Source organism: Carex rostrata, chromosome 13, assembly GCF_964058835.1.
Source record: "Carex rostrata chromosome 13, lpCarRost1.2, whole genome shotgun sequence".
In the NCBI taxonomy this organism is placed as follows: domain Eukaryota; kingdom Viridiplantae; phylum Streptophyta; class Magnoliopsida; order Poales; family Cyperaceae; genus Carex; species Carex rostrata.
Window position 1 is genome coordinate 12,087,319 of NC_135930.1, and position 27,477 is coordinate 12,114,795.

Genomic DNA, 27,477 nt, shown 5'->3' on the forward strand with positions numbered 1-27,477 from the left:
AACCAGTGACGTCGCTATCTTTCTTTCGGAAGCGTATCTTTTGCGGAGTTTTTCCGTGCGGAGCTTTTTATCTGGTTCGTTCGTTTTGGATCGAACGGACCAGATTAAAAGTTCCGCAAATTTTGAGATTTTTTTCAATTCGGACAAGATCATCCGTCCGATCCGAAACGAACGGATCAGATTAAAACTCCGCACATAAAAACTCCGCAGAGAATACGCTTCCCTTTCTTTACGGTTGCGTTCGTCCTCCCTTCCCGCCTCGACCGCCTCACCGCAAAACCTCTAAAATCCGACGGCGATAGCTTCTCTCTGAAACTATCGACAATGGAAGAAGAAACAGTCGCACAAGAGAGAGAAGAAGGAGAAAATCGGTTCGAGGGCCCAGACAGTCGCTTGCCCTGTGCGCGTGGCGGCCCCATTTTCGTGCTTGATCTAGTGGGTCCCTTCTCCTCTGTCCCCGATTTCAAGGCCTCCGTTCTTCACGATATACAGTGCCTCCAGTCTGACCTTCTCTCTGCTCCCAGTTCTGATCTTGATCTATCGTATGATCCACTCCTTTTTTGACTTCCCTTCTTACTTACCACGTGTTCTGACAAAATTCACTGAAAGTGGAGGTTTGTATAAATTGCAGGGTTGATGAGCTTAAGATTCTGACCGAGGAGGAACTGGTCGAGAAGGCACTTCAACAGAACTTTGAGGTATCATATTTTGCTATTGGGGCATTTAGATTTTAATTGTACTAAAATGAAGGTTGATTTCATATACACATGCTGAATTTTTGACTAGTTCTTTAATGAGCAGAGCTAGAATTCAGTTTGGTCATTTATTATTTGTTTTTTTTTCTGCTTTTTGTTTGTCCGGGTTTATTACATTGAGTTGTATGCACCAGCATTAAGTGTGGTAGTCCAACCAATAGGAAATCAGGCCTTTCAAGTTTATTTGTTTATTTTGAAATGGAGGCTGTCTATATTGAATACACAGTTTTTTCTGAGCCAAAGTTTGTCGATAGGAGCTTTAGCTAATTAATTCTTTTGGTGTTGAAGGACAACATGAGAGCTGCTGGTGATAATACTTTGCAAATCACAGAACAATCAGATGTCCAGTAAGTGTCGATTGGTCTCTTGTAATATTTGTTTTGTAATTTAATCTCTTTATTTTTACTTGTCATTAATTTAGATATAAGCTGATTATATCTTTATTATAAAAACATTTTTTGGTCGTACTGTGTTCATTTGATTATTCCTTATTGTTATTTTGCTGTTTTCTGAAAAATAAATTTAGCTGTCTTTGGATTAATTAGGGGTTCCATTTTTCTGTGTGAATTGGGGTGTAGATAAAGCTCTATGGCTTTATGGTTCTTTACAAGCGGATAGCATGAAAATTTTCAAGCTCTATTCCTTTCTTATCCTAGCCTACTGTATGGCACCCCATTGGTCCACAATCACAGTTCCTAGATGAATCTCTGGCAAAAAAAAAATCTTTATAAAGTCTAAAAAGAAGCTTTTTATGAGTTCTGCTTTGTGGAGTTATATGTGTAATCTATTATTTCCTTGTGATGGTTTTTGTATCTGATGCGTAGATTGAGGGGTGAGCAACCTGTGGTGGAGAGAGAGAGCTCGATTGAAAGAAGCAGCTTAAGGTCAGATGAAGGTACAAGCGATCATTCAGTTGTGACACATGAGGATATGTGTGCAGAAGATGTTCAACAGAAAAAGAGAAAAAAGAAAGGCCGCCATTTTGATAGAGAGATCCGTGCTGCTCAATTAGAGGTTGAACTTGTCCCTTTATTGGCTACCAACCAGGGCTGTATTTCTATTGTTGATAAGCAATGCCAGTTTGCACAAATCAGTTGGAATCCTTGACCAGACCTAGTGCCGGCTAATTTCGATCAAAAAGGATTGATAGGACCAAGTCCAGGCGAGTTTTTGCTGACCAAATGGTGGGCCTGACTGGATCTTTCAGGACCAATTTGGATCTAGATATTTAGATTGTTTTCAGAATACAAAGTTCATTTTCTTTTCTTTCTTTTTTTTTGTTTATGTAAAAGAGTGGACCCCAGTCTGAAAAATTTTCATCAGGAAAACTTTTCAAAAAAAAAAAAAAAATATCAATCAGATTAGCAGTTCCAAATCGTTGGAAGAACCAGCACAGCAGAGGTGTTCATTGTCCCTTGAATTGCTGGTGGATTTAGTTGGACCTGAACCCAATGGGCTGACTGAAGCAGTTTACCCCAGCTAATTTCCCCCTTTACATGTAAGCATGGATACAGGAGTAACCATTTTAATATGTAATGAGCAGGGTCCATATCTAGAGAGGGTGAAGGAGCTTGCTGAACTCAAGCGAAAGCAAGATGAAGACAAATTAGCTGCCAGATTACATTCTTTTTGGTTAATTTCCTTCTCTTATCCCATTTTTTTTTTGTGATTTTTCTTTTACAGTTTTGGTCCATTTTCTCAACCAATTTACTATAGGAGCAAAGACTCCACATACACACCATATGAGATTTGCATAGGTTTGTTTCTAAAAGCTAGCTTCTATCATCATATAATTGAGTTTTTGATACACAGCGGTTTGTTTAGTGATTTTGCTTTTGGTAAGTAGTAAGTGTCGGACTTCTTTTTAATCTTTTTGTTTCGGGCTGTCATATTATCCAGTGGCAAAGCCAAGTCTTCGGATCATGCAATGTCAACCTCTGTGAATTCTGAAAGGATGAGATCACTAAGGTTTAGCACAGCACCTGCAAAGGTACTTTTCATGTCTGCGTGTTTCTGTTTTAATCAGTGCCCTAGAGAATTGGGTGATTTTTATACTATTACGCATTGACTGTTATCTACCAATCCATGTATCCATTGTTAATGTTTAGTACCATGTTAGTTTTCCCAAAATGCCTCCATTTGTTTGTCTCAGATTGTGCAACTTAGCCTCAACTAAACTCAGTTAGAAGTAATATTGCATCAGCTTGACCAAGTTTATCAGTGCTTCATGTAGGAAAGCAAAATTAATTAGTCAATGAAATGAAATGAAAATATGAGATAGCAGCCAAACTCCTGATTATATAGGTAGGGAACCTACCAACAGTCATGCCCTGGTCAGGGCATGACTAAAGCAGCACCGTTAGCATCCATGCAACGGTTCGTTAAACAAAGATATAAAACAGTTCTCTAGAAAGCTCAGCATTTGGTTATATAATGGCGCGCTATAATTGGTTTGATTAAAATATCACAACTTTTCAAACAGTTTGGATTAATCCACACAAATATATCAAATTACTCTTGTCAATCCCTAGATTTTAAGCGGTTTCATTTTCTTTACTTTACTTTCAACCCTTTCCCATTACTTTCCTTCAATAACAATTTCAATTTCAAAGACCCACTATCTTGTGAAATATGCCACTATAATTCAGTACTCACTATCTAATCAAACAAATCGGGAAACTCAGATTTAGAGAAATCCGGTTATCTTTCCGCGAACGGTCCACAAATTAATTTCATATTACAATGACCATCCAAATTCACCCGCTATGTAGAATCAGATTTCCAATGACGGATTTATCAAATTATCAGCCGGTATACAAATATTTTTATCCTATTTCTCTCTCTCTCTCTCTCTCTCTCTCTCTCTCTCTCTTTTTCTGGTTTTGATTCGTTCATTTTTGTTTTTTCCCTTTTTTTGGACCTGTGGAATAGAGATAGAGAGAGTGTGTGGAGGAGTATTAAGGGGAATGGGCCATAGTGGCATGTATGTCATGCAAGGAAGAAAAAGGCCATGGTAGGGGGGCTATGTGTTTTCTTTTCTTTTTAGATTTGCATTTTACAATTTCAACGTAATGATTGAAATTATGAATAGGTCCAAAATTTATAAATTAAATCTAGAATTTTCCAACATTACAAATAGGCTTCAAAATGAAATTGAGATATTTAAAGTACTGGGCGTTACACCAACAGTCCTATAAGCTTTGATTGGAACCATTCAAGTAACCCCAACCCATTGCGCAACAGTTACTGAGCTGGGAACAAAACATTTGATCCTTTTCAAACGTAGTATGTTTTGATTGGTTGTGTGTGCTTGAGATTTCAGTAGAACTGGTAATGGTGTTACTGTATACCAAACCAGCCATTCTTGTTTCCAAAATGATTTTCCGGTACAGTAATCTGTGCTCCGGTAGTTCTTTTTGTTCCGTTTATAAGTTTTCCTTTATTTTGCTTAGGTTGTGGCTAGTAGACCAGGAGAGAACATTCCCATAAGCTATCCTGAAGTCATACTTTGTGTGGAGATATATCATCCAAAAAAATACGGGGCAAAGGTATGCCATTATAATTTGGAAGGTTCATTGAAAAAAAAAATTCATTCCAAATTTATCCTTTGGTTGAAATAAAGAAGGATTTGGTCCTATTATCAAGTTCTGTTTAAAGAGAACAAGGATTCATTCCTTACCAGCTCTGCTTTCATGTTGCTTTGGTAAAAGAGATAATATTGAAAGAAGTTGTGGTAGAAATCTTAAAACAATATCTACAACTTTCATGTTTCGAGTTTTAACAAATTCGTAATTCTTTGTATCATTTGTTACTAACAAAAGTTGAACCTTATTTTGCACCAAGTTTTTTTTTTTTTTAAAAAAAAAAAAACCTTCGCAGCTTCTGCGAAGTCATGAGGGAGAATCGAACTCTCGACCTTTGGGTAACCAACAGTCCTAGGACTTCTTTCCTAGCCAACTGTGCTACCTCCCCTTTCTCATTTTCATCATTTGATAAATTTTAAGCATTTGAGTAATCTATACAGACACAGGAGTTCCTAGTATTAGGAAGCCAAAAGCTATCAGACTTGAGGGACAATATTTATTGTTTGACTGATAAGCTCATGGAGGCAGCAGGCAAGCATGACCCCTCGGCTTATTTCCTTGTTGAGGTATGAATCTGAATTCATTAAAACCCGGTTCAATTGCATACAGCCCATCAGTTGTTGCAATTTATTTAAGTCTTTGTTTTTAAAAAAATATGCATCTTACAATTTTGGAGTAAAATCTTATACAATCAGGTTAAACTATTTAATTGAGTTAATGAAACTCCCATCTTCTGCAAATTTATTTTCATCTTATCATTTCAGCTATATAATTAACGCACTTTATATGCTTTAGGTCATAAGGATGTAGGGCTTAGGCATAATATTTTTAGTATTATTATTACTATTATCACTATTATTATTGGTACCATTATTACTATTAGTACTATTATTATTGGTACCATTATTACTCGAAATGAGGAGGGATCCACTTACAACATTCTATAGTTACAACATCTTACAACATGATTTTTCAAAGTCCAAACAATCGATCCAAACCGTTTAACATGATCTCTATATTAAAATGTGCTTGGAGATCAAAATTTACATTTTCTTGATTTTTTTTACTATTTATTAAGACGGGTACAAAATTCAATGGTCTGAAAACAGCAATTTTGTAAAATACTTAATAAATAGTAAAAAAATTTAAAAAATGTAAGATTTGATCTCCAAGCACATTTTAATATAGAGATCATATTGAATGGTTTGGATCGACTGTTTGGAATTTGAAAAATCATGTTGTAAGATGTTGTAACTATAGAATGTTGTAAGTGGATCTCTCCTCTTATTACTATCTATCTTGGTTTTGTGACTACGGTTTTGGGTTTCATTTGTAGCCTACCCCAACTTGTTTGGGACTAAAGGCTTTGTTGTTGTTGTAGTTGTTGTATGCATGTTATTTCAAAATTTCTCCTCAAGTTTCCGTTGAGCTTGCTCAATTTTGTCAGTTGAGGGGGAACAGGTTTATTTTGTTAGATATTCTTGAGTGCTCAAGGAGCTTCTGTTCGTGCTTCACAAGTAGAAGGGAGGGTAGAGTGCCTGAACTAAAATGTTTGAAGAGGGTAGTAATCTTAGAGATGCTTATCCAATTGGTGCTCATAATTGGATTGGCAAGCTTAGTAATTATTTCTGTCCAAAATTGTACTTAAAATTTATGGTTCCTGTGGGTAAAACATTACATTGCAGATAGACATGCACTGTAAACTAAGCTGGCAGCTTATTGTGAAATATTCAGTAATGACTTTCGTCTATTGATTTTTGCTTTTTGTTCTCCCTAATCAGGACACATTCTATAATGACATGAGACACCATTCAGCTATTGATTATAGTAGATCCATAATTGACTGGCTTGAAAATAGCCAGGAAGAGGCAACAGAAAAATGGGATGCTATTGTATCTGGTGCATTGAGGAAAAAGCAAAAGGAACTATTAGGTGACCTGGAGACCTCCAGTTTACCCAAGTTTAAAACTAGGCACATGCAAAAGACCTGTTTTTCTGATCTGAGGTTTCGGCTTGGTAATGGTTATCTCTACTGTCATCAGGTTTGGCTTAAGCCTCTTTGTGTCTTAATTTTTTTGGGATTTCACACAATTGATTGAGCATTAACTGGCTGTTTGTGTGTGTGTGGTGTGGTGTGGTGTGGTGGTGGTGGGGGGCGGGGGGGGGGGGGGTTCCTCAATTCAATAATCCCTCTATACCACTATGTCAGACCTTTGATTCAGTGTGATGGATGTTCTCTTCTGAAGTTCCTTACCTCCTCATTATTTACATCCTTTACAATGAATACTCAAAAATCATTTTTGTTAGGTGATTACCTAAAACGACCTGAGTCGTGAGCTTGACTGACCCAGTACTTCTTGCTAGCTAGATCCAAAAGCCGATTGAATCTGAATTAAAAAAACAGAAATTAATGGGACCCAAAAACAACAGAACCAGAGTGAGTGGAGAAGGCAACTACACCTGAATCTGATCCAACACCAAACTGCTTCATCACCACCTTACTAGTGTTAAAATAATGCGAAGTTGTGAAAAATTTTCAAGTAAAAGAAATTATAGTGGCAAAAGAAAATGTTCCACCAGATTATTCCTCTTTCATTTACCTTTTTCAGTTTTTTTTTTTTTTTTAACCTTTCCCCTAGTACTAAGAAAAACATGTACTTCCCCACACGATAGAACTAGTGGACCTTTACTTTTACAAGATTCTATTAATCATTGTCAGTTACTAACAAGGGTGTATGAATTGGTTGTTTCTACAGGGTAATTGCAAACATATGATGGTAATAAGGGACATGAGGTTACTAGACCCAGACGATGCACAAATGAAGGGGGACTACCCAATGCTCGTTTACCAATTAAGAACTAAATATAGGAAGTGCTCAGTCTGTCAGATATACCATGCCACTAAGATGACTGTGGATGACAAGTGGGCCCCCGTCAACCCTTGTTATTTCTGCCTCAATTGTTACTTTCTTCTTCATTACAACGAGGATAACACGTTGTTGTATCCTCACAAGGCTTTTGACTATTATCATGAATAGATTGATGCTAACAATGTATGAAGTTTCTTTTTCCTTTTGTGATGATAATTGGATTACTTTTTGTCTATGTTGCATGGATACGGATATCGTATCGGATAAAATACGGATACGGCGATACGGTAATTTTAAAAAATCTTGGATACGATACACCTATTAAATATATTATTTTTATTATATTATTAATTCAATACTTATTAAATATAAAAAAAATCTTAAATGGGGGATCATACAATAACCTAGTATATATATTAAATACCGTAGGAACTCTTTTCTAACAAAAAAGATGATTTGTTGGAGTGGTCAAGATGTACGCCAATTCATCACAGGGAGCTGGTTCAATTCCCGCATGGAGCTAAGATTAAAATTTTATAATTTGGTCCATTCACGGGTCCACAGGGTGCTGTGCAGTTCATGGGTCCATAGGTCTCTCTCTCTGGTCCTTTTCTGTCTCGCCTGTTGCCAATGATTAAACTTTGAGAAACGGACTAAATTTTGAGAACACATAGCAACACGAGCTTTTGTGGATCGCAAATTTTTTTTTGTTTTTCTTGTTTAGGGATGATCGTTTGTTTCCAGAAACTTGCTTGCACAGTTACAATAGCCATTCAAATAATACAGACTTGGCAACTATTCAAGTGGAGCACTAACATTCTGAGATATCAAATACCATCTCTCATGCACTCAATAAAGTTGTTGTAATAGCAGGTGCTACATTTTAATGAAGTACTGCTATTTGACAGGTAAACAAACTTAAAAGGAGAGGAAATTTTGCAATATCTATTACTGATTGGCACACTATCGCATTGCCAAAGGTAATATCACTTTTGTTGGAAATACTTTGATAAAGCACATTTTACCATAGCAGTACCACCATTATATACATACAAGTAGTACTATTTTTCATATACAAGCAGTTGTAAATAAAAAATTTACACAGCACAGCCAAGAAATTTAGATAGTGTTTCTCAAGAACTGTACGACAAAATAGATAATAGCCAACAAAATTGCAATTTGGTAGACATCTTGCTGAAATCCATCATCTTGTTGAAAGAACTAAAAAAAACAAAACAAAACAATGATGTTAACTTGATAGTAAGTATGGTACTTGCATTTTCATGAACTTCATTATCTCAATAAAAGCAAGTTCCAGCACAGGGACTGTGCCAACATACAACATGACCAAGTCTGATATCCTAAAATAATTTAAAAACTTTTGTTCATTTCAAGTTAAATGCAAATTAAAAAGAAATGGAGGTTAAGAAAATTTTCAAATAAAAAATGGGACCAAACTTGCTTTACAGCAGCACTTAGATTGGTTTGATAGAAGGAACTGCAACCTAAACAATTATTTGTCCTAATTTTTTTTACCAGACAGCACACTCATCATACCTTGGTAGGATCTCCACTCGGGTCAGGATAAATCTCCATGTTGTCCTCCTGACTCTGTGAAAGACGGGACATGTTGCTTTTAACAAAATCAATGGTATCTTTACCGGCCTCATTAGCAGAGAAAAGCCTTCTAGATACCCAAAAATAGCCTTGTGCAAGAACAGATGAAGCACTTAAGTCCCAGGATTCAGTGTGCTCCATTACTTGGCCACTAATTTGGTTCAAAATGAACTTGGAATTGATCTGAAGAATCAGGTCACCGCCTACACTTGAAATCAGTGGGTTCTTTGGTTTTCCCTTGAGTGTCCACCTGATGCTCAATTCATCAATAGATAACATCTTCATCTCCTGCACTGTCTGACAAATGAAGAATCTCAACCTTGGATGACCATTTATTGAACGGAATACGTAAAAAGCTTCAGCTGAATAGAAAATTGAAACAGCCACCAGTACCACCTTAAATAAAGAGGTGTTTCCTTTCTATAGCATAAAAACTTAAATAAGAATAACATTTTCACCAAAAAATGAATGTTTGCATCCTTGCAAAACATAGAACATGTCCCGTACATGAACCGTGCTTCCTTCAAGAATTTTACGAAGGTAACCTTTTCTTTCATTTTTTCCTGACTTTGGACGCAAGGTTGATAAATCTTTAAGATCTTGCCATGCAGTGGTTGAACTTTTGTTTTTGTTTTTCAATTATTCCTGCTTTTTTATTACTTGTATAAGAATCCAAATGCAGATTGAATCGTACCAGTACCTACTGCGACCCACACATCTTTTTTTCTGTGTTGAGCCTTTGTTTCTTTAGTATCTCTTTCAACCTTTTTAGAAAAAGGAAAATGAACTTGGAATGGTACCAGCTGGAGAACCTGCTGGGATATACTGGTATAGTGATAACAGTACTGGAGTTCTATACTGGACATCTTCATATAAAGAAGTTAAAATAAAGCCAGCGGTTTCAACAACAACAAAAATGCCATCGTGCTTTATGAGTCAGGACTTGGTAATAATATAGCAGTTCGCTGGTAAGTTCTCATACTTAGATGCTACCGGTAGCTTTTAACAAAGAAAATGCAGTTGCCTTGGTGAATTTTCCAAATTGTGCACTGTAAGTCTGTAACTCCAATATAAACCTATTTACTTCAACAAAACAGGAATTACAGCCTCAATGATGTTAAATATTTGACATGGCTAGTCTATCCTTGACCCATTTAGTTCAGCATCTAAGCTTCAATCATCCCAAATTCAACCCAATGTACTCTTAATTATACATACAAAACCTAAATAATTCAACAAAAGCCTAAAATGGAACTACACAAGGGGAAGAAGAAAGAAAAAAAAAAACTATGTATAAGTTTGCTATTGGAGGATGAAGTGAGAGAAAGAGAGGGAAAGAGAGCAAGGTATAGGGATTAAATCTCACCACAGTTGGGTTTTGTAGGGAGCGAGTGGCCCATAAAGGCCTGCTGTATTTGTCTCGTCCAACAAATGTCCTGAGAGGATCCTGCATTTAAAAATAGTTTCAACCATAATTCAGTATTACTGCTCAGTTATCCTCAGTGAATGAACCAATTACTGAATACTCTCAGTTGAGCATTTGATGACTAATGCCAAACAAATAAACCATCATGCCCCATTCCCCAAAGCAACAATATGAAGTACCTTATACTTGACTGAAGGGGCAAATGAACCTAAGGCACGGTTGCCCTCGCGCAACTCCAAAATATCTCGAACGAGTTGCCTCGCCGTGGCCTCAACTAAGGGGCTACTGATACACACAAAGTCATTGCACAGCGCTCCAAAATCCATACTATCCACTAGCTTATCAGATTCTGATCTTTCCATGACAGTGCTTGATATTTCCGTTTCTTTAGACTCATCTATAACTGCATTTAAGGAAGCAAAACAAAGGAGTATATTTAAACCGTGCTCTCTTAATAAGACACCAATTGCTCATCAAAATGATCAATAATAGAAATAAAAAGGCACTGCAAAACAGTAAGAGATGAGGATAAGTGATCTAATTTGTCTGTGAGAAAGTAGGTACCGTGCAAAGGGAAAGGGAAAGGGAGGCGAGTAGGGGTGGGGATAATGGAGAAGCGGCGGAGAAGACAGCGGTTGGACAAATCGAAGCGACGACAGCGAGAGCAGCGGAGAGAAGTGGAATTGGGGATGAAGGAGAGGAGGGTGGTGGTGGCCATGGGAGGGTGCCATTATGCATGGCAACGGATGCCCCAAAGGAAAGGAGAGACGAGGGCTTACAGAATCCATACCTTTCGGATAAGGTCTCTGCCTCCTCTCGTTCTCTTGTCTTGGCCCCATGCCCCACGAGACATGCATCGGGATTTCATCATCATTGCTTATATTACGTAATACGATATATGTGTATACTGTATAGTTAAAATCTCGCTGCATAAAATTTTTTATGCATTTTTATAACATGATTTAGCTTATTATCTACAGAAAATGAAAGTGAAAATGACTTGAACTAATTTTTATAACGTGCTTTAAAACGATCGAAACAGTACGAGACAGACTAGACTTTAGAGTTCATCCAAACTTTTATAATCTAGTTGCTTATCCAGAAAGGTCAGAGGCGGATCCAGTGTACTCCAAAAAGAGAGGCAATTGTCCCTCACTGAATTTTCAAGTTTTATACAAATTTACATATTCAATTCAATTTTGTCCCTTTCTGAATTTTTAATTTATAACTAATGTTAAATTTATAATTAAAATTATTATAAATTTATTGAATTCTAATTGGTAATTAGAATTAGAAGTCAAGAGTATTGAAAATAAAAGTCAAAGCATTAGAAAGAGCATTATTTTTTTTTTATCTAATATCTGATTAGCTAATGAATTTGAATCCATTGAACTATTTAAATCCGATTCATTATTTTTTTACCCGTCCCTGACAAAAATCTTGAATCCGCCCTAAGAAAGACCCCAAGTGACTATCAAGTAGACTTAGACTGAAATATCCATCTTCTAAAGAATCTCTCTCTTCAAGCATTGTTGGTTTTATATTTTCAATAATAGAGAAAGTCTCACATGTGAGTGTTCTCTAAATTTTTTTTCCGAGAAAATAAAAGAGCTGCATACCACGCAAAACCTCTTAGCAGAAAAGAAATGTAAAATCTTATTCTGGCGCCTCACATAAATAGTGCTCGAGCACCATAACAAATGCTGAACACAAATATGGCATTTACGGATCTCAATTTCTAATATGTTATATAATATACAGAACATATTAAAAAAAGGGGGATAATTAGGTCTACCCCAAAGACGACAGCTCACTTGCGCCCCATACATCAAATTACTTTATAATAAAGCAAAGAACAAATGGGGCTCAACTAAATACTGTTATAAAGATGTATGGGTTTCTCATTTGATTGAGGGTCTCTCTCTCTCTCTCTCTCTCTCTCTCTCTCTCTCTCTCTTCTTTTTTCCTTTCTTCTTTGAGGGAAAAAGAATGGACTAAACTCAAGTACACAATATACATTACCTCTATGAATTCTCAATTACCATATAAAGAAATGAATTTAATCGCAAAACCATATTGTTCATCTATATATATTGTTTTAATTCTACTTGAGTTTACTTAAAGAAGCTTGCTGGTGCGGCGCTTTGCAGGACCCCCGGGAAATAGCTTCATTATCCAACCAAGCACTCTCTCCACGACCTTTGCATAATTTAAAAATAACATGAGCTTATTTATCTTTTTCGAAGATATACGAATAGTAAAGCCTAAAAACCCTTTGGTTAGATTTACAGATAAACACTTAAACTCCCATCAACTTTAAATTAGGTTTTTTTGTAGTTGGAGATAGTGGGGAGGTGCGCCAATTATCATATGTCAAATGCTATGTGTAAACCATTTGCCAGGTTAATTACCAAATACAGAAATATTTCTTAAAAGTATCATCCAACTCACATTTTGATCCCTGAAGTCATTTGATCTGTATCATTTTGGTCCCTACAGAGCTTTCATTATTCAAACAATGGCTGGTAATCCTAGCTCTATCTGTATCATTTTACAATGGCACAACAAAAACGGTAGAAATTGGAATGTTCCAGGGCCAAAGTGGGAAACTTAGAACTCTAGATACCAATGTGGGAAAAGGATGATACTTAAAGGACAATTATCAATTCAAATTGGACGAATCAAACCTCATCTCCTTCATCAGCATAGACTGTAGATTCACTGATCAAGTGCGATGCATCAGATGGTTTTGCTATTGCACTTTCGTTAGCCATCCTTTGTGCCGTCATTAGTTCCAGTCTCTGTGTCTGAGCTTCAAGTTTGTGTGTCAAATCCTTGTTCAACTCCTGCCCCCATTTAAAATTAAAACAAATATTAGCTTAGAAATTACTCATGTTTTAGTGAGCCACCTACCCATTAGGAAGAAAATGAAGTTTCAAACAACCCAAAAACTTGTGCAATGATTTTGCCACAAATACTTGTGCATGAAAGTTAATGTCAACTAAATCAGAAGCTTACAAAATAAACCTTCTGTTTCACAATTTGCTCTGAAAATGAATTGCTTCAACTTACATCAGTGCTACAATTAATCAGAGGACAGAAAGGAAAAGAAAATGATAGGAAAATTGAGGGTAATACAAACCAGTATTTCAGATCTCCATAGCACTACTAAAAAAAAATACAATTATTTGATGACAACAACAATGATAATAGATGTGCAGTGAGAAGAAAACTTATCTCGCATAGTTACAGTAGGATCAGATAAAAAGAGTACCTTCAACTTAGAACAATTGGACGATTCAATTCTCAGTGCACGCATAAGCTCCTCTCTCTCCACAGACAACTGCATATGAAAACTAGTCCCAGTAAAATACACTTTTCAAGATGATCTATTCCTAATGTAAACCAACTGCCTGGAACTAGTACAGTGTACTGCGACATATAGTTCAGTAATGTGTACATGCTTTGCTTCAGTGGACTCAATGCTTAGAGCCCTATTAAGCATGATTAGAGAATGAGCATTCGGTGAAAAAAAAAAAAAAAAAGCAAATGTGAACTTGTTGTGGATTAGACCAACTACATGTTAATGTATCGAATGTCTCTTAATGAAAAGAACTTGTACTTATAAAAAGTTTAGACTTCTCGTTTTCAAAAGAGGTAGGGTTGGACCTAACCACTAGCCCGATGGTTCAGCGGTAACAGGGTTGGGTCAGCTAGGGTCAGGTGGGGCCAATTGCAGGGCCAAATAACCTAAATACTGAAAGCAAGAAGGAAATATATGAATGCAAGGAGAAAACCTCAGATACTAAGGAGTTGATGTTATCGATCATTCTAAGTTGGTCAGGTGGCAAAACTTCATGCATTTCTCCAATGGCAAATGGTATGTTGGAAGTATCGAGGGGCAGAGTTTGAGACGGTCCTGCTTCTTGCTCAGTATGTACACCTGCTGTTGCTGTTGATTCAACCACATTTTGTGCCCTATTGCTTTCATCTGAAAACAGATTTGCCATTCTTCAGAAAATTGAATAAAAATATTATTTCTCTGATTTCTTTCATTTTGCATCTTTCTAATGCTATGCCCAATGTTTATCCATATTTGCAGACACATTTCAGTTGTTGCAAAAGCACTGATGTATACAAATAAATTAAAACTGTCAAATAGTGCCCAGTTCTGGTAACTCAAGCAAAAAGCCATCAAATTGCAATATTTTTTGCGGTCTTGCTTAACACCCTTTGAAATGGATCACAACCACATCGCACATGTATCTGACATTAGATGCCCATACAACAATTCATATCTGATAACCCTGCAATTTTAATTTATTTATTTATCTCTTCATTGTCCCCATTTACTCTAACAATCTTATCTCCCCGTCCAACTGACCATCCATCTACTATTTGCTTCTAATTATTTCTCTTAAAAGAAAAAAAATGCATATCCATGTATTTGTCATTTCTGTATTCTTATTTTCTTTAAGTAACAAGTTATATCATATCATCATTTCTACAATATATTTAAATCATTTGTAAAAATAACTACAAAATATACATATAATAATTAATTACATTAATTAACAATTAGAGGTATTGAATCCTAACATTTTGGAAAATATGCACATCATGCTGTATTTGCATTGTATCAGATATGAAACTTGTATTCTGTGCCCATGCAACAACAGATTCCAGCAAACACTGAAAACAAGGAGATTCTGCACAATCTAGAATGTTTATAAAATGAAACAAGAAAGCCATCTAACCTAAATCACTAGTAGAGGTAGATGCATCTGCTGTCTCTGGAGCCTTTGGTGTATCCTTATCCTTCTCATTTGTAGAAGCATTTCTTATCTTATTCATCAATAGCTTTCTCTCTGTATACATAGTAGTTTTGTTGGACTAAAACTTATTTGCAGCAAAAAAACTAATCAAAAGTCATTATTTTCATGAACTAGGACACTAAAACAAATGAGGGTGGTTTTATTAAATAACTAGCCTCCGAAATTAACAAATATTGTTTGCAAGCACTGAATTTCAACAAAATTAATAATCACAAATAGTACATGGATACGAGTCAAGCATTTACCTTCTTGAAGAGCATCAATAGTAGATTGGAAATCTTGACGCTCTCTCTCTAATGCTGAAACTTTACGTCTACACCATGTATTCAAAATGGATATAAAGAACCATTTTAATTTAATCAATAACAAATTAGTTCAATAATAAACACCCTATAGAGGGTTAATCTCACTAGCAAGTCAAAGAAATTGACAGTAGAAAGTATGGAGTATCATCTAGATCATAAAATTACTTGTAGAAATGAAATAATGAGAAAGTGAATACACGTACTTGAAAGAAGAAACTTCTGAGTTCAGAGATTCAACTTGTTTCCCCAACCGGAGCTCATTGGATCTTAATCTGAGAGCCTTAAAAAAAATACAAAAGGAAACTAAGTAAAATCAAGAATCTATTATCAAAAAAGTAAATAAGTAATATAGTTGTGCAGCAACTTCGAGTTTGTTTCAACTTTCACTTTGCCGGTATTGTTGTTTTGTTTCAGTTTCATCTGAACAAAAACCAAGAATTCCCAAAATGTTGATAATTTAAAAATCTATAGTCAAACTGTTAACCAAGCTCAAACCAGTACCTTCTCTTCTAAACTAATGACTTCTGAAGCCAGTATCTTGGCCCTTTCGTCAGCTGCATTGCACTCATGTCTTGCATTGTCATACTCCATTCGTAACGAATCAAGCGCCAGCTGTTTGTAGTTTGTAGAGTCAAAGCACAAAACCAAAAATAAAAATAAAACAAGAAAGGGCGTATTAAGAATAAACTATTATGTAGCACTAACACCTACAATAAAATTCCAATCCATCCAGAGGGACAGTTGCTAAACAATATTTAAATAAACTATAAATATTGTATATTATGATCAGCAAGAGAATTTGCTCAAAGCATAATGCAAGTACATTGGTTCTTGTTATAAAAGCTGCAGTCAGCCATTAAAACAATTTTTTTCCAACCAAAAAATCATGCTTTGTTCTTACATTACTGACAGATCATTCTTTCTGTTGTTTCATTTTTTACTTCCTGGTTCTAACTAAAACCAAGCATGTTGGACTCTGCATCTTTTACCTACAGTTAACTGATTAATCCTCTCTTGACCATATCTAAAAATGTCATATTAAGGACACTTAGAACTTCATTTCCAGTATGTAATTTTGCCACTTATAAGATTTATAATTTGTAAAATAGAAAGAAACACAAGGACTAATAACAAACCGATTGAGCTTCCATTTCATGCTGCAACATCTCCATGTCAGATTTTAACTGACTGATTACTTGACCCTGAAATAAATTACAATCCAGAAAATGCTAATTAAGACTAATTTCTGCAGAAGCTCAATGGCAAATTGAGCATTTAATAGAATTTTAAATATGCACTATATGATTTTTAATATTAGCTGAACAGCTAAATTTATGCCCTAGTGCCTGTACTGGTATGGTTGTTGCAACTCCTTGAATTTCTAGAACCAATGTAACCAAAGTTTAAGTCTCGAAAAATGTCCTTAAGACCCAACTAAGTCTCTGTTAATTGAGTAGTTCAGCCTCTCTTTAATGGAACTGTGCATTACTTGCTCTCAAAATGACAAAGCCTAGTAACAACAATTCCTCATATTTGAAGATATTTATCCTTAGTTGCACCAGTCCAAAACAAAAAATGGAATATAAAATAAGCCAGTGATAAACCAAAAAGAACAAAAGTACTAATCCACCAATAAATGGTGACCGAACAAAATTGATACCAAACACAATAGCACAATTCTTCACACAAAACAAGCATCTTATAATGCAAGAAAAAAATTACATGAACTATGAGCTTGATTGAATCCAATGATGGTGTGCTTTAACCGGTGTTCAAACCAACTGTCACTTTTGTACTGGCGAATATAAACTATGATATTATATAAGTGTACTAAAAGCATCATTGTACATTACTAAAACAACCAAAGAAGTACCAGCATTAAGCACAAAAACAAATCATACAAACTCTACAAAGCAAGAATCAATTCATAAAAAAACTTCTAACACGTAAGAACACATACACCATTCTCCTGATAAATTTGCAGATAACCAAATTCAAGTCCTCTTTTTTCCTTGTTTTATAAAGGGTTAAACAATGGAGAGTTACCGGCCTACACTGTTATCATTAAATAAGGTTACATTCTAACACAGAGCATTTGGCTTATTTTGTAGGATCAGGTGACATTTATTTTAAGAATATACAAACGTATAAATGAAAACAGCCAGATCAAAAAAGAATTTACGAGGACTGACTTGTTGGTTATAATTCTCGGTGATAGATTCATGGTCAGCAGCCAAGGTTTCAGCAATACTCCTTGAAGTATCGAGAGCTCGTTGCAATGAAAACTTTTCTTGTGTCAAGTCCTCAATAAGCTGCTCAAAAGAAAGCAAAGGAAAGTAAGCATTTATAGCACATTATTAAAGTGTTTTTGCAAATAATACCCAATATTTTGCATTTCTGAAACCCAAAATATCTGCAGATAACAATCGCCTTAGTATAAACATAAGATAGACATCTCTTCCTTAAATATAACAACTTTGGACCAACAGAGGGATTAGATATTCAGGCCAAGTTGAACTAAAATCAAGCCAACAAAATCTAATATTTGTGAATATAAAACACTCAAAGATGCATTTTGCTAAATATGAAAGCTAGTTGCAGGCCACTCAGTACTTCTGCTGAAATTAGGTTGATGATCCAGCATTATTTGCAAGCAACCCCATAAGTAGAAGGTGCTAGATACAAATATAAGAAATATCAGAGCACCACTTGAAAGTACAACAAAAATTGGGGTTGCATCTGCAAAAACTATATTACAATAGAAAGAACTATCCACCGAACAAAGTCACCTGCTCTAAGGCTGCAAAATCTTCATCCTTTGCACGAGTCGGTGTGGCTTTGAAAGAGTCCGTAGAATGATTTGATGTGTCCTTGGCTGCAAAATCTTGGCCATCCAAATCATCAAACTTCCCCGTGAAGTTTATCACAGAAGGAGGCTGTCGTATGAATGGACTTGGCAAATTCGAATTATTGTGAGAGAACTGAGAACTGGATGTGTCAGGCTCTCCAAATGTGGTCTCTTGAAATGTAGAGCCTCGACTGACCCCAATTGTATCAAGAAAGGACGGTCGAGATCGAACGGCGCTGGTGCCAAAGGTACTCGATGAATATGCACTTTGGTTAGAGTAAGAGCTAGGTCGATTCCAATCAGAAACGGGGTGTGAATATGCAACATTATCTTCTCTATTAATGCCGGTATTAACAGCATAGCCATTTCCTGAGAAGGAATCTGTTAGGTTGATGAGAAAGTTAATAATTGACTCGTGGAAATAATTTCTTATAAATACTACAAGAAAGTACATTGCACATGCAAGATCAGGAAGCAAAAAGTAAAAGGCAAAACATGGAGAGTATCCTACATAAGCCCATTTTGCTTAAAAAACATGCACTGTACCATCCCCCAACCCCCACCCCCCGGGGCCAACACAGATGGCTTTTTAAGTATCTTGCAGGTGTATACATGAATTCATTGCAATGTTTTGTGCTTTTGTGTCTTATATCCTAGGGCATTCACAAGTCAAGTATAGTTAGGATCAATGATTCTACCAGCAGTAGTTCACACTTATACCCGGTACAAGGCTGCAGCAAAGTTATTAGCTGGTAATGAACTTGACTGATTCATTACCATAAATAAGGGTGACAATCATTGGTCCAATCCGATCTAATACAATGGGTAAATAAGCAGATTGGGTCAGGATCTCTTGACCTGGTGCCAGATGGGGTCAAACCTGACATTTTGAGCTTTTTTTTTTTCAATTTCCTTGTTTAAGATTAAAGGTACACATCTAATCAGATCTGGGTCAGCATTTTCTCACCCTCTGGCAGGTCAGGTCAGACTGGAACTTTACTCTTAACCAGACCCAGCCCATTCCCACACAAAAAATGAGATCTTTGAGGCACTAGGGCAGCAAGAAAAGGGTATAAAACTTTTCACATGTACCTTCCAATTTATTACTTTGGCCAGCAACACCATCACTCTTGGAAACTTTGGGCTCAGGTTCTCTCATAAAATTTAAGCTAGGATCCTTTGAATATCCATTAAAAGTTGAGAGGGAGGAAACAGGCTTATCTTTTGGGAGGTGATCAGTATTTTCATTCAAGTCATAATGGTATCCATTTGCAAGGTTTATGAAATCCTCTGTTTTAGCATTCTTTTCAAAGGTATTATTATAATTGAACGAATTTAAGAAGTTGGTTTGGGTTAAACTGCTTTCTGCAGTGGTAGTTCCTACATTAGTTGATATAGGTTGGTTGGCTAAGTCAGCAGCGCTTGCAGAGACTTCTATTTGTTGTTCGGGTTGGGTTGGTTCATTTTGGATACTGGATTCTGTTTTCTTAGCAGTTTTTGCCCTTCGCTGTTTACGGAACTCCTCCAACTGCAAATTGATTCACCAAAAGGAATGTTAGTGTCAGCTCATTTATTGACAGTTAAAACCATGTAGAAGTAATCAATGATACAAAAACAATAGTTTTCAATCCTAGAACTACAAAACAACTTTTAATATTTCTTTTACAGATCTAGATTTTTAAAAGAGTTTAACCCCTTCAGCACAAAAAATCATATACATGTGCATTATTATGGCACCTGTTGTAAATAACTGAATCTAATGATGTCATTAAATCTAATTTGTACTGCTGTTATATTGGTATAGAAACCCCAATAGGAAGTTCAAACTTTTACTAAGCATTATGACTTAATTTTTTATATTACTGCACTCAAAATAAGAGAATAACTCTGTGCTTAATTATTCTATATTTGATAAGTACTTATATGGAATGAGAAGCTTGGATTACTGGGAGATAAATGGATACTGGATACTAAACCTTGGTCTATGCATAAGTATTAACTAAGAACAAGTTGAGATCAAGCCAACCAAGGATCAAAGAAAAAAGTTGAAGATGAGGCCTTGCTAATATGGTTCCAACACTAGATTGTATATACTGATAAAGGACCTTATGACCAGACCACTAGACTCTGCATCTGCTGCACTAAAAATAGTGGCGCAAATGTACCACTATTGAATTGAGCCGCATGATCAGAATCAGATGACTCAAATCAGATCTAAAGAAACTCCCTAATAAGTCAAATTGTAACCTGAGCCATTTGATTTTTGAAACAATATCTTATGGGAATGAGCATTCGCTGCATCACAATAATGGCAGCAGATGCAGACTCCAGAATCCAGATTACTATAACACGGTGGAGGCTGCTAGTCTTTAATTCAAAATTCCAAACCAATAAAGGCTGGATTCTAACTTCTATCCATATAACAAGTATGAAATAATGTACTTCTGTGGATTGTCTAGTATAGCAAGTTCAATGTACCAAAAGCCTGAAATAAAGCTTGTAGGGAATGCCAAGTCTAGATGCATGTTAGTTATTCTATTTACTAACAAAGTTAGTAGAGTTGCCTTGATATCCACAAATGTTAAAATTCACAGTCCCCATAATTGCAAATTTAATCTCCAAAAACTGCTAGTTACAAATAGCTAGTGGGTTTGAAGTGACCAGAAATGGAATTAGCACGCCTGAGCTGTTCCAGCAGCAACATTGGAACGGGGAGCAGCAAGATCGACGAGTTTAGATGAAAAAAGGAAAAATTCTCCAATCTCTTATAGTAGGAGAGAGTTTTGAAATTGCTTACCTTCTTCTTCCCGGCTTCGAGATGATCCTTGCGCGATGAAGCGGGTAAGACTTGCGCGGACGCCATATCTGACGGGCGGGCCCGGCGCAAAGAGCTCCGTCCCTGGCCGGGTTTAGATTGTCAGATTTGATTGGTGGAAGGGGCTGGATCGGAGAGGAAGAGGAGCAATAAACAAATATAGGTGCAAAAATCCCCAATTCCGAGAGGTGATTAGGGATTGGGGAGAGCACGGGGATCGATCCCAGATCTCTCTCTCCTCTCTCCTCTTTCGTCTAGGCTTCTCAGCTTCTGTTTCGTTATCGAATTTGTTTTTATTTTATTTCTCTCTTTTTCCTCCGTGCGTTCGTGGTATAGTAAATCGTAGGTGGGCTGCTCCCTTTCAGTTAAAAAGCGGTCGGTTTGAATAATAACTTTGGTTTCACTCGACCCAAATTTACAATTCGAGACTCCGTGTCCGGTCCGACTCGGTCCGGGCAGAATTGCTACTGCTGCCGTAACGACTAACGATACAACGGTTGTTTCACGTGTCTTCAAAGTTAACGATACAACGGTTGTTTCCTTGCCCTGAATGCCAGATCTGATTTTTTTTTTTTTTTTCTTTTGTTGGTGTGTGCTTGTGTTGCTTGTGAGTTGTGACGAATTTATACTCAGGTAAGGCGTGTTCGCAGGAGCAACAATGAAGTGGAATTTAATACTAAACAGGGGTTCAAGGAAAAAACGACCACATAGGAAATAGTGACTTCATATCTAATTCATTTTGATTATAAGTTGAGTGTCAAATTCGTAGTGAGAGTAAATCTAACTGTCGAGTCGAACTTTATATAAACTCAATTATCGACACTTTTTATAGTATTTTGACTATTTTCACATTATCTTAAGTAATTAAAGCGAAAAACTTTATCTCAAAAAATTAAACCGAAAAACTATCAATACTTACTCTTTTTAAAATTATATATATTTGTTTATAATAAATTTAGTAATTTTATCATAATCATAAATATTAAAAAGATCTACAAACTAATATGCATATTATATTATATTGTGTTGATGTTTTAGTTACTCCAAATTAAATAATATAATTATTTATAGAGCTATATGAAGCCGAAAATTTTAGTTTTACCGTATAAAAGAAATAAACAAAAAAAATACAAAATCTGAAAAATTTTATTTTTTACACGAACGTAACTTGAAGTTGCGGTAAGAAATGAGGTGGTCTACCAAACAACTTTTTTTTGCAACATCTTTGACTTTCAACTTCAAATAGGACTCCTGATTGGCTAGAAACAAATTCGGGCCCAAAAAATATATTGCAGCATATGTCAGTAAAAAAAAAAATTGAAATTTTTAGCCGCAATGTTAAGTTGGGACTGTGTTAAAAATGAAATTTTCACTTATTTGTGGTTTTTGTTTATTTTTATTTTTAGGAAGCAACTAACAGTCCTCTAACTCCAGTTCCCCAAAAATTTCCGGATATTTTCAACTAATTCCGTAAACATCAATACTAAATCATGTAAACTAATTCAACAAATCATGTCAACATAAAACTTTCAATTTTGTGTGGTCCCAATAACTTTCACTTTAACTACCACTTTAACCATTTTAACCACTTTAACTATTTTGACTGGGACCACTTTTAAACCTTTGACCAGGACCACGTCTACAAGATCTCTAACAGCTTTTCAAAACTAAAAACTAACCACGACTACATTAAAACTTTGTAAACACAAATATGTAAAAAATATTCGAGTTTTTTTTTCAATTTTTTTTCAATTTTTTTTTTCAATTTTTTTTTTCAAAACTTTATTTTCGGATTTTTTATTCGGATTTTTTTTTCAAAATTTTTTGTCAATTTTTTTTTTCAAAACTTTACTTTTGCAAAATTTTTTTTTCAAAACTTTATTTTTGAAATTTTTATTCGGAAATTTTTCTTCAAATTTTTTTTGTCTCTTTCTAGATACTACTTTTAATTATTTTGAATTCTGTAAATCTTACTACATAACTCTTCAAAAAATAATTTCAATTTTTTTTTTCAAATCTCCTTCTAGATACACATATTATCATGTAAACATACACATATTATCCTGTGAACATACACATAGTATCCTGTGAACATACACATAGTATCCTGTAAACATACACATATTATCCTGTAAATATACACATATTATCCTGTGAACATACATAGTACTTGAAATTATGGCAGTTGAAAGCGCGTCAGAACTAAGCTAAAAAGGGAAGACTTTTATACACGGGGATTTTCGGGGGACTGTAGCCCGGGGGACGTTACCTTTCAAAGATCTCCCAACTCCAGTCCCCCAAAAATCCCCCAGATATTTTCAAAGATTCTGTAAACTAATGGAGCAAATTCGGTAAACTTCAATACTAAATCCTGTAAACTAATTGAGCAATTATTTTGAATTATGTAAATCTTATCACATAACTCTGTAAATTTAAGTGTTGAATTATGTAAACCTAAATTGTAATTTGTGAATTTTATCTTGTTTGATGTTTTGCATCCAAAAACTAAAATTTTATGTTTTGAATTCTGTAAATCTTACTGTAAAACTTTATAAAACGGTACTCTAAATACTGTAAACATAACAACTAATCTCAAAAAACCCATACTATTATGTCTAACAATGAGACATGATTCTTACACAAAACAAAATTAATTACCAATAAATAACATAAATGGTTTCCACCAAATATAACATTTCATACAAATCAAAGCAAACATGAAAAACAAAAAGAATCTAACATAACACTACTTATAAAAGTATAGCATAACACTGCTTATCATTGGATAAAATTCGAATGATGTTTGTAGCATGCCTCCATTTACTCAAATTCACCTATGAAAATAAAATAAATCAGATATTTTCTAGCTCACCTAAGAAAGTATATCATAACACTACTTATATGATGCTGAATATTACATATAAAATAAAATAAATCAGATATTTACTCAAGGTCAAATTATCTAAGAAAATTATATAATAAATTCAAGTTTTATTTTTCAAATATCCTTCTAGATGCTACTTTCAATTATTTTAAATTCTGTAAACCTTATCACATAACTCTGTAGATAGTTTCGTTGAAACATGTAAACCACTAAACAAAAAATTCAAATTTTAATTTTATTTTTCAAATTTTATTTTTTTAAAATGTAAAAAAAAATTTCAAATTTTTTTTCCAATTTTTTTTTAAATCTCCTTCTAGATACTGCTTTTAATTATTTTGAATTTTGTAAACTTTATCACATAACTCTGTAAATAGTTTCATTTAATCCTGTAAATCGGTAAAAGAAAATTCACATTTTAATTTTTTTTTAAATTTTATTTTATTTTTTAAAATTTGCATCTAAATGATACTTTCAATTGTTTTGAATTCTGTAAACCTGATCACATAATTTTGTAGACATTTTCGTTGAATACTGCAAACCAGTAAAAAAATTCAATTATATATTTTTTTAATTCTATAAACCTTATCACATGACTCTGTAGACAACTTCATTGAATACTATAAACCCGTAAAAAAAATTCAATTTGTTTTTACAATTTTTTTATTTTACTGAACTACAAAATATTCCTGCTGTTCGAGCTAACTAAATAGCATGAATTCAGGCCTCAAATGCAAATAAAAAACTTTCATGCAAAGTGTATTTCACCAGTGGCCTATTTTCCAAAAATACCCTCCAATCAATACTAGTAAGGAGATGCCCACAACGAAGATCAGCGTACTAAGATCAATGTATCCAGTCTTGATTCTTGATAGGTGCAACCATGCAAGACGAGCCACACTGCACACCAAAATTAAATTAATAACTCTGACGATGATCATGATGAAGATGAGGATAATTACATATAAAAGAAAAAAATTCAGAATGATGAGAAAACGACATGTTAAACATGCAAAATGAAAACACTGAAAAGCAAATCGAGGCCGCACATAATTGAATTTAAAACCCTAAAATGGTCACATTTTTTATGAAAAAATAAATAAATTTAGTATAATATTCAATCATGAGGTGTTTAGTACTGCAATCCTTTGTACATACAAAACAATGAAAAATTACAAAACTAACCTTCTCTACTCACCAGGTGAGGTATCTTAGAAGAAGGTATGAAGGCCAAATTGCGTTGACCATCTCAATGATTTCGTTGAAAAAAAGGATTGCCATATTATTTCAAACGTTGACCATCAAAATGAATTCGTTGAACACACAAGGATTGCCGTATTGTTTCGCTGTATTGTTTTGTTGTATTATTGAATCGTTTTCTAATATTTTAACATTTATTATATTAAAATATTATAATTCAACCTTTCAAATAAGTTAACAGTTCTGTGAAAAAAACAAAATGTCATGATGAAATTTTATGTTAAAATATTGATTCAACATCTCAAACCATAAACTTTATATTATTTTAACATAAAAAAAGTAAAAAGGACAAATGATTCCGTTCTTATTTGGCAATTAAATTGTGGAGTCGCGGAACGAAACAAAAAATAATCTCAATGATTTCACATACCGTTAGAATTCTGTTAAATAATGGATAAGATAGTGAATAAAATAGTTGCGGGGATTTTACGGGGACTGGAAGGAGGGGGACATTACCTTTTCTCTTTTTTTTAATGGTAAAAATATAAATTTCAGATATCAAGTTGAAATTTAGCGAATTAACTAAAATAATTCAAGTTTGAGCTCTAAATCAAGTTGATTAAAAATCTCATAGAGCGAGGCAATTACATAGTATCACTCTAGGCACCTAAGGTGCAAGTGTCAAATCTGAACCATTCTTTTTAACTGGCACAAATCTCAAAGCAGACCCCCTATTGCTTTAATGGACACCGAATCTAATTTGAATCAGCTGAGATTAAACTGAGCCGTCTGTTTTATTAGATTGTACCTCAGGTTACCTAGAGGGACAAGAACTCTTACATAACCACTCTATTCTATCATCTCTCACTCTAAAAGGCTTGTTCGGTGGCAACCCTAAAATTACTGTTCACGTGAGAAACAAAAAGTTCACTTAGATTAAATTTTTTTTCTCCACATGAACAATAAAATTCAATTCAAAAGTTTTACAATCTCGTTCGCATTCCTATTTCACTCGGTCCATCGAACACGCCCTAAAGCATATTACTATTTTTCTCCGTATCTTTTCCCACCCAAACTTCACTTTTTTTATTTTGTTATTTAGTCTGACGATATTTGCCTCTAACGAAGTCGGATGCTTCGTTCGGACACTAATTCAACTTCTCTTCAAAAATTTTTTTTTTTTATTTCCTTTAGCTTTTTATCCGCAACTTTTTTTTAATTTTTAATTTTATTTTAAGAGTTAAAAATATAATTTTCAATAATTTTAGTTATATTAGAATTAGGGTATCTGTAATATTAGTATTGTTTAGGATGTAAGCTTAGGACTTTGACCTTTACGATTAGATAGAATATAGTTAATATTAGTATTAGTATTATTACTATCGCTTTCACTTTCACTTTTATTTTATGACTACTTTATTATTACTTATCTTTATTGTTTGATTGTGATTGGGTTTCATTTCTAGCCTACCCTAACTCGTTTGAGACTAAAGGCTTGGTTATTGTTGTTGTTGTAGAATTAGGGTATCCGTACTATGGATCAATATCTTTCTTTTCAATGTTCAAGTAGTTGATTTGAACTGCTCAATGTGTATCTCCATATTAAAAATGTACTAGTTGATAATTTTTCATTTTTTACTAGAAAATCATTGGATTTAAAAATTCTATACAATTCAGAAGTGGGGATCTTCTACCTATTTTAAATATATAAAATTTAGCATGTAAGTATAGTTTTAATTTTCATATAAAAAGTTCATATTGATTTGAACTTTAAAAATGAAAATATTTATCTATATTACAAACAAATCTGCAGTATGTATAGTAGAAAAAAAACATACCTCACTCATTATATTGCACTTTAGAATTTTTTTTCATTTTATTAAATAGAATATTCGACAATACTTCACAAACAAAAAAAATTATGAGTTAAATTGTGTAATTTTTTATCATAATTTTCACATCGCATTCGATTCAGAAGCTAATCTATGTATAGTCGAGGGGTACTTCAGCTACTCTGTAATTTCAAATTTTTTAATCATATATATTTTATTAATTAAAATTTTATTTTTAATTTTTACATAGTTCAGTTCCCTTGTGAAATAACACACGTATGCTTATAGTTTAGTGATTAGAGTTCTAATTTATGAGCAGAACTAGGGTGTTCTTAGATTCATCAAGCCCTTTGGTGAACTCAAGTCTAGAATCCATCGAGTCGTCTTCAAATGAAGAATCTAAACCGTCGAAACCTGCCTACCTTACGAGTGATGCGTCTACATGTGAAAATTTTAAACATTCGAATTAATTTAGTATAAAATTAAGCGGTCACAATTAGAAGGTTAAT

The 27,477-nt window shown here is 34.5% G+C and overlaps 3 protein-coding genes across 6 annotated transcripts; 1 reads left to right on the plus strand and 2 right to left on the minus strand.

Annotated features, from left to right (window-relative positions):
* Positions 1-229: 229 nt before the first annotated feature.
* On the plus strand, positions 230-7,441 carry SRD2 (snRNA activating complex family protein). Its single transcript, XM_078313287.1, has 10 exons — positions 230-542; positions 632-698; positions 1,044-1,102; positions 1,580-1,769; positions 2,299-2,387; positions 2,655-2,745; positions 4,208-4,303; positions 4,780-4,905; positions 6,121-6,381; positions 7,096-7,441. The coding sequence occupies exons 1-10, from the start codon at positions 325-327 to the stop codon at positions 7,375-7,377; spliced, it is 1,479 nt and encodes a 492-aa protein (XP_078169413.1). The 5' UTR covers positions 230-324; the 3' UTR covers positions 7,378-7,441.
* Positions 7,442-8,199: 758 nt separating this feature from the next.
* LOC144564299 (transmembrane protein, putative (DUF2358)) lies at positions 8,200-11,071 on the minus strand. 2 transcript variants are annotated; one of them, XM_078313895.1, is made up of 5 exons: positions 10,817-11,071; positions 10,432-10,655; positions 10,193-10,273; positions 8,767-9,123; positions 8,200-8,430 (listed from the first exon to the last, which is right to left on the minus strand). In XM_078313895.1, the coding sequence occupies exons 1-5, from the start codon at positions 10,968-10,970 to the stop codon at positions 8,329-8,331; spliced, it is 918 nt and encodes a 305-aa protein (XP_078170021.1). In that variant the 5' UTR covers positions 10,971-11,071; the 3' UTR covers positions 8,200-8,328. The 2 variants fall into 2 exon arrangements, with proteins under 2 accessions (XP_078170021.1, XP_078170022.1); XM_078313896.1 differs by having other exon boundaries at positions 10,432-10,649; positions 10,817-11,058.
* An 882-nt stretch (positions 11,072-11,953) lies between these two features.
* BLI (protein BLISTER) lies at positions 11,954-21,442 on the minus strand. 3 transcript variants are annotated; one of them, XR_013514465.1, is made up of 13 exons: positions 21,038-21,418; positions 19,333-19,768; positions 18,182-18,621; positions 17,585-17,704; positions 16,529-16,594; positions 15,894-16,004; positions 15,596-15,672; positions 15,333-15,400; positions 15,010-15,120; positions 14,050-14,243; positions 13,527-13,608; positions 12,940-13,098; positions 11,954-12,451 (listed from the first exon to the last, which is right to left on the minus strand). XR_013514465.1 is itself a non-coding variant. In XM_078313289.1 (13 exons), exons 1-13 carry the CDS (start codon positions 21,101-21,103, stop codon positions 12,371-12,373), a joined length of 1,986 nt encoding a protein of 661 aa, XP_078169415.1. In that variant the 5' UTR covers positions 21,104-21,442; the 3' UTR covers positions 11,954-12,370. The 3 variants fall into 3 exon arrangements, 2 of the variants coding, with proteins under 2 accessions (XP_078169415.1, XP_078169414.1); XM_078313289.1 differs by having other exon boundaries at positions 13,527-13,595; positions 18,182-18,609; positions 21,038-21,442; XM_078313288.1 differs by having other exon boundaries at positions 13,527-13,595.
* Between the last annotated feature and the right edge of the window lie 6,035 nt (positions 21,443-27,477).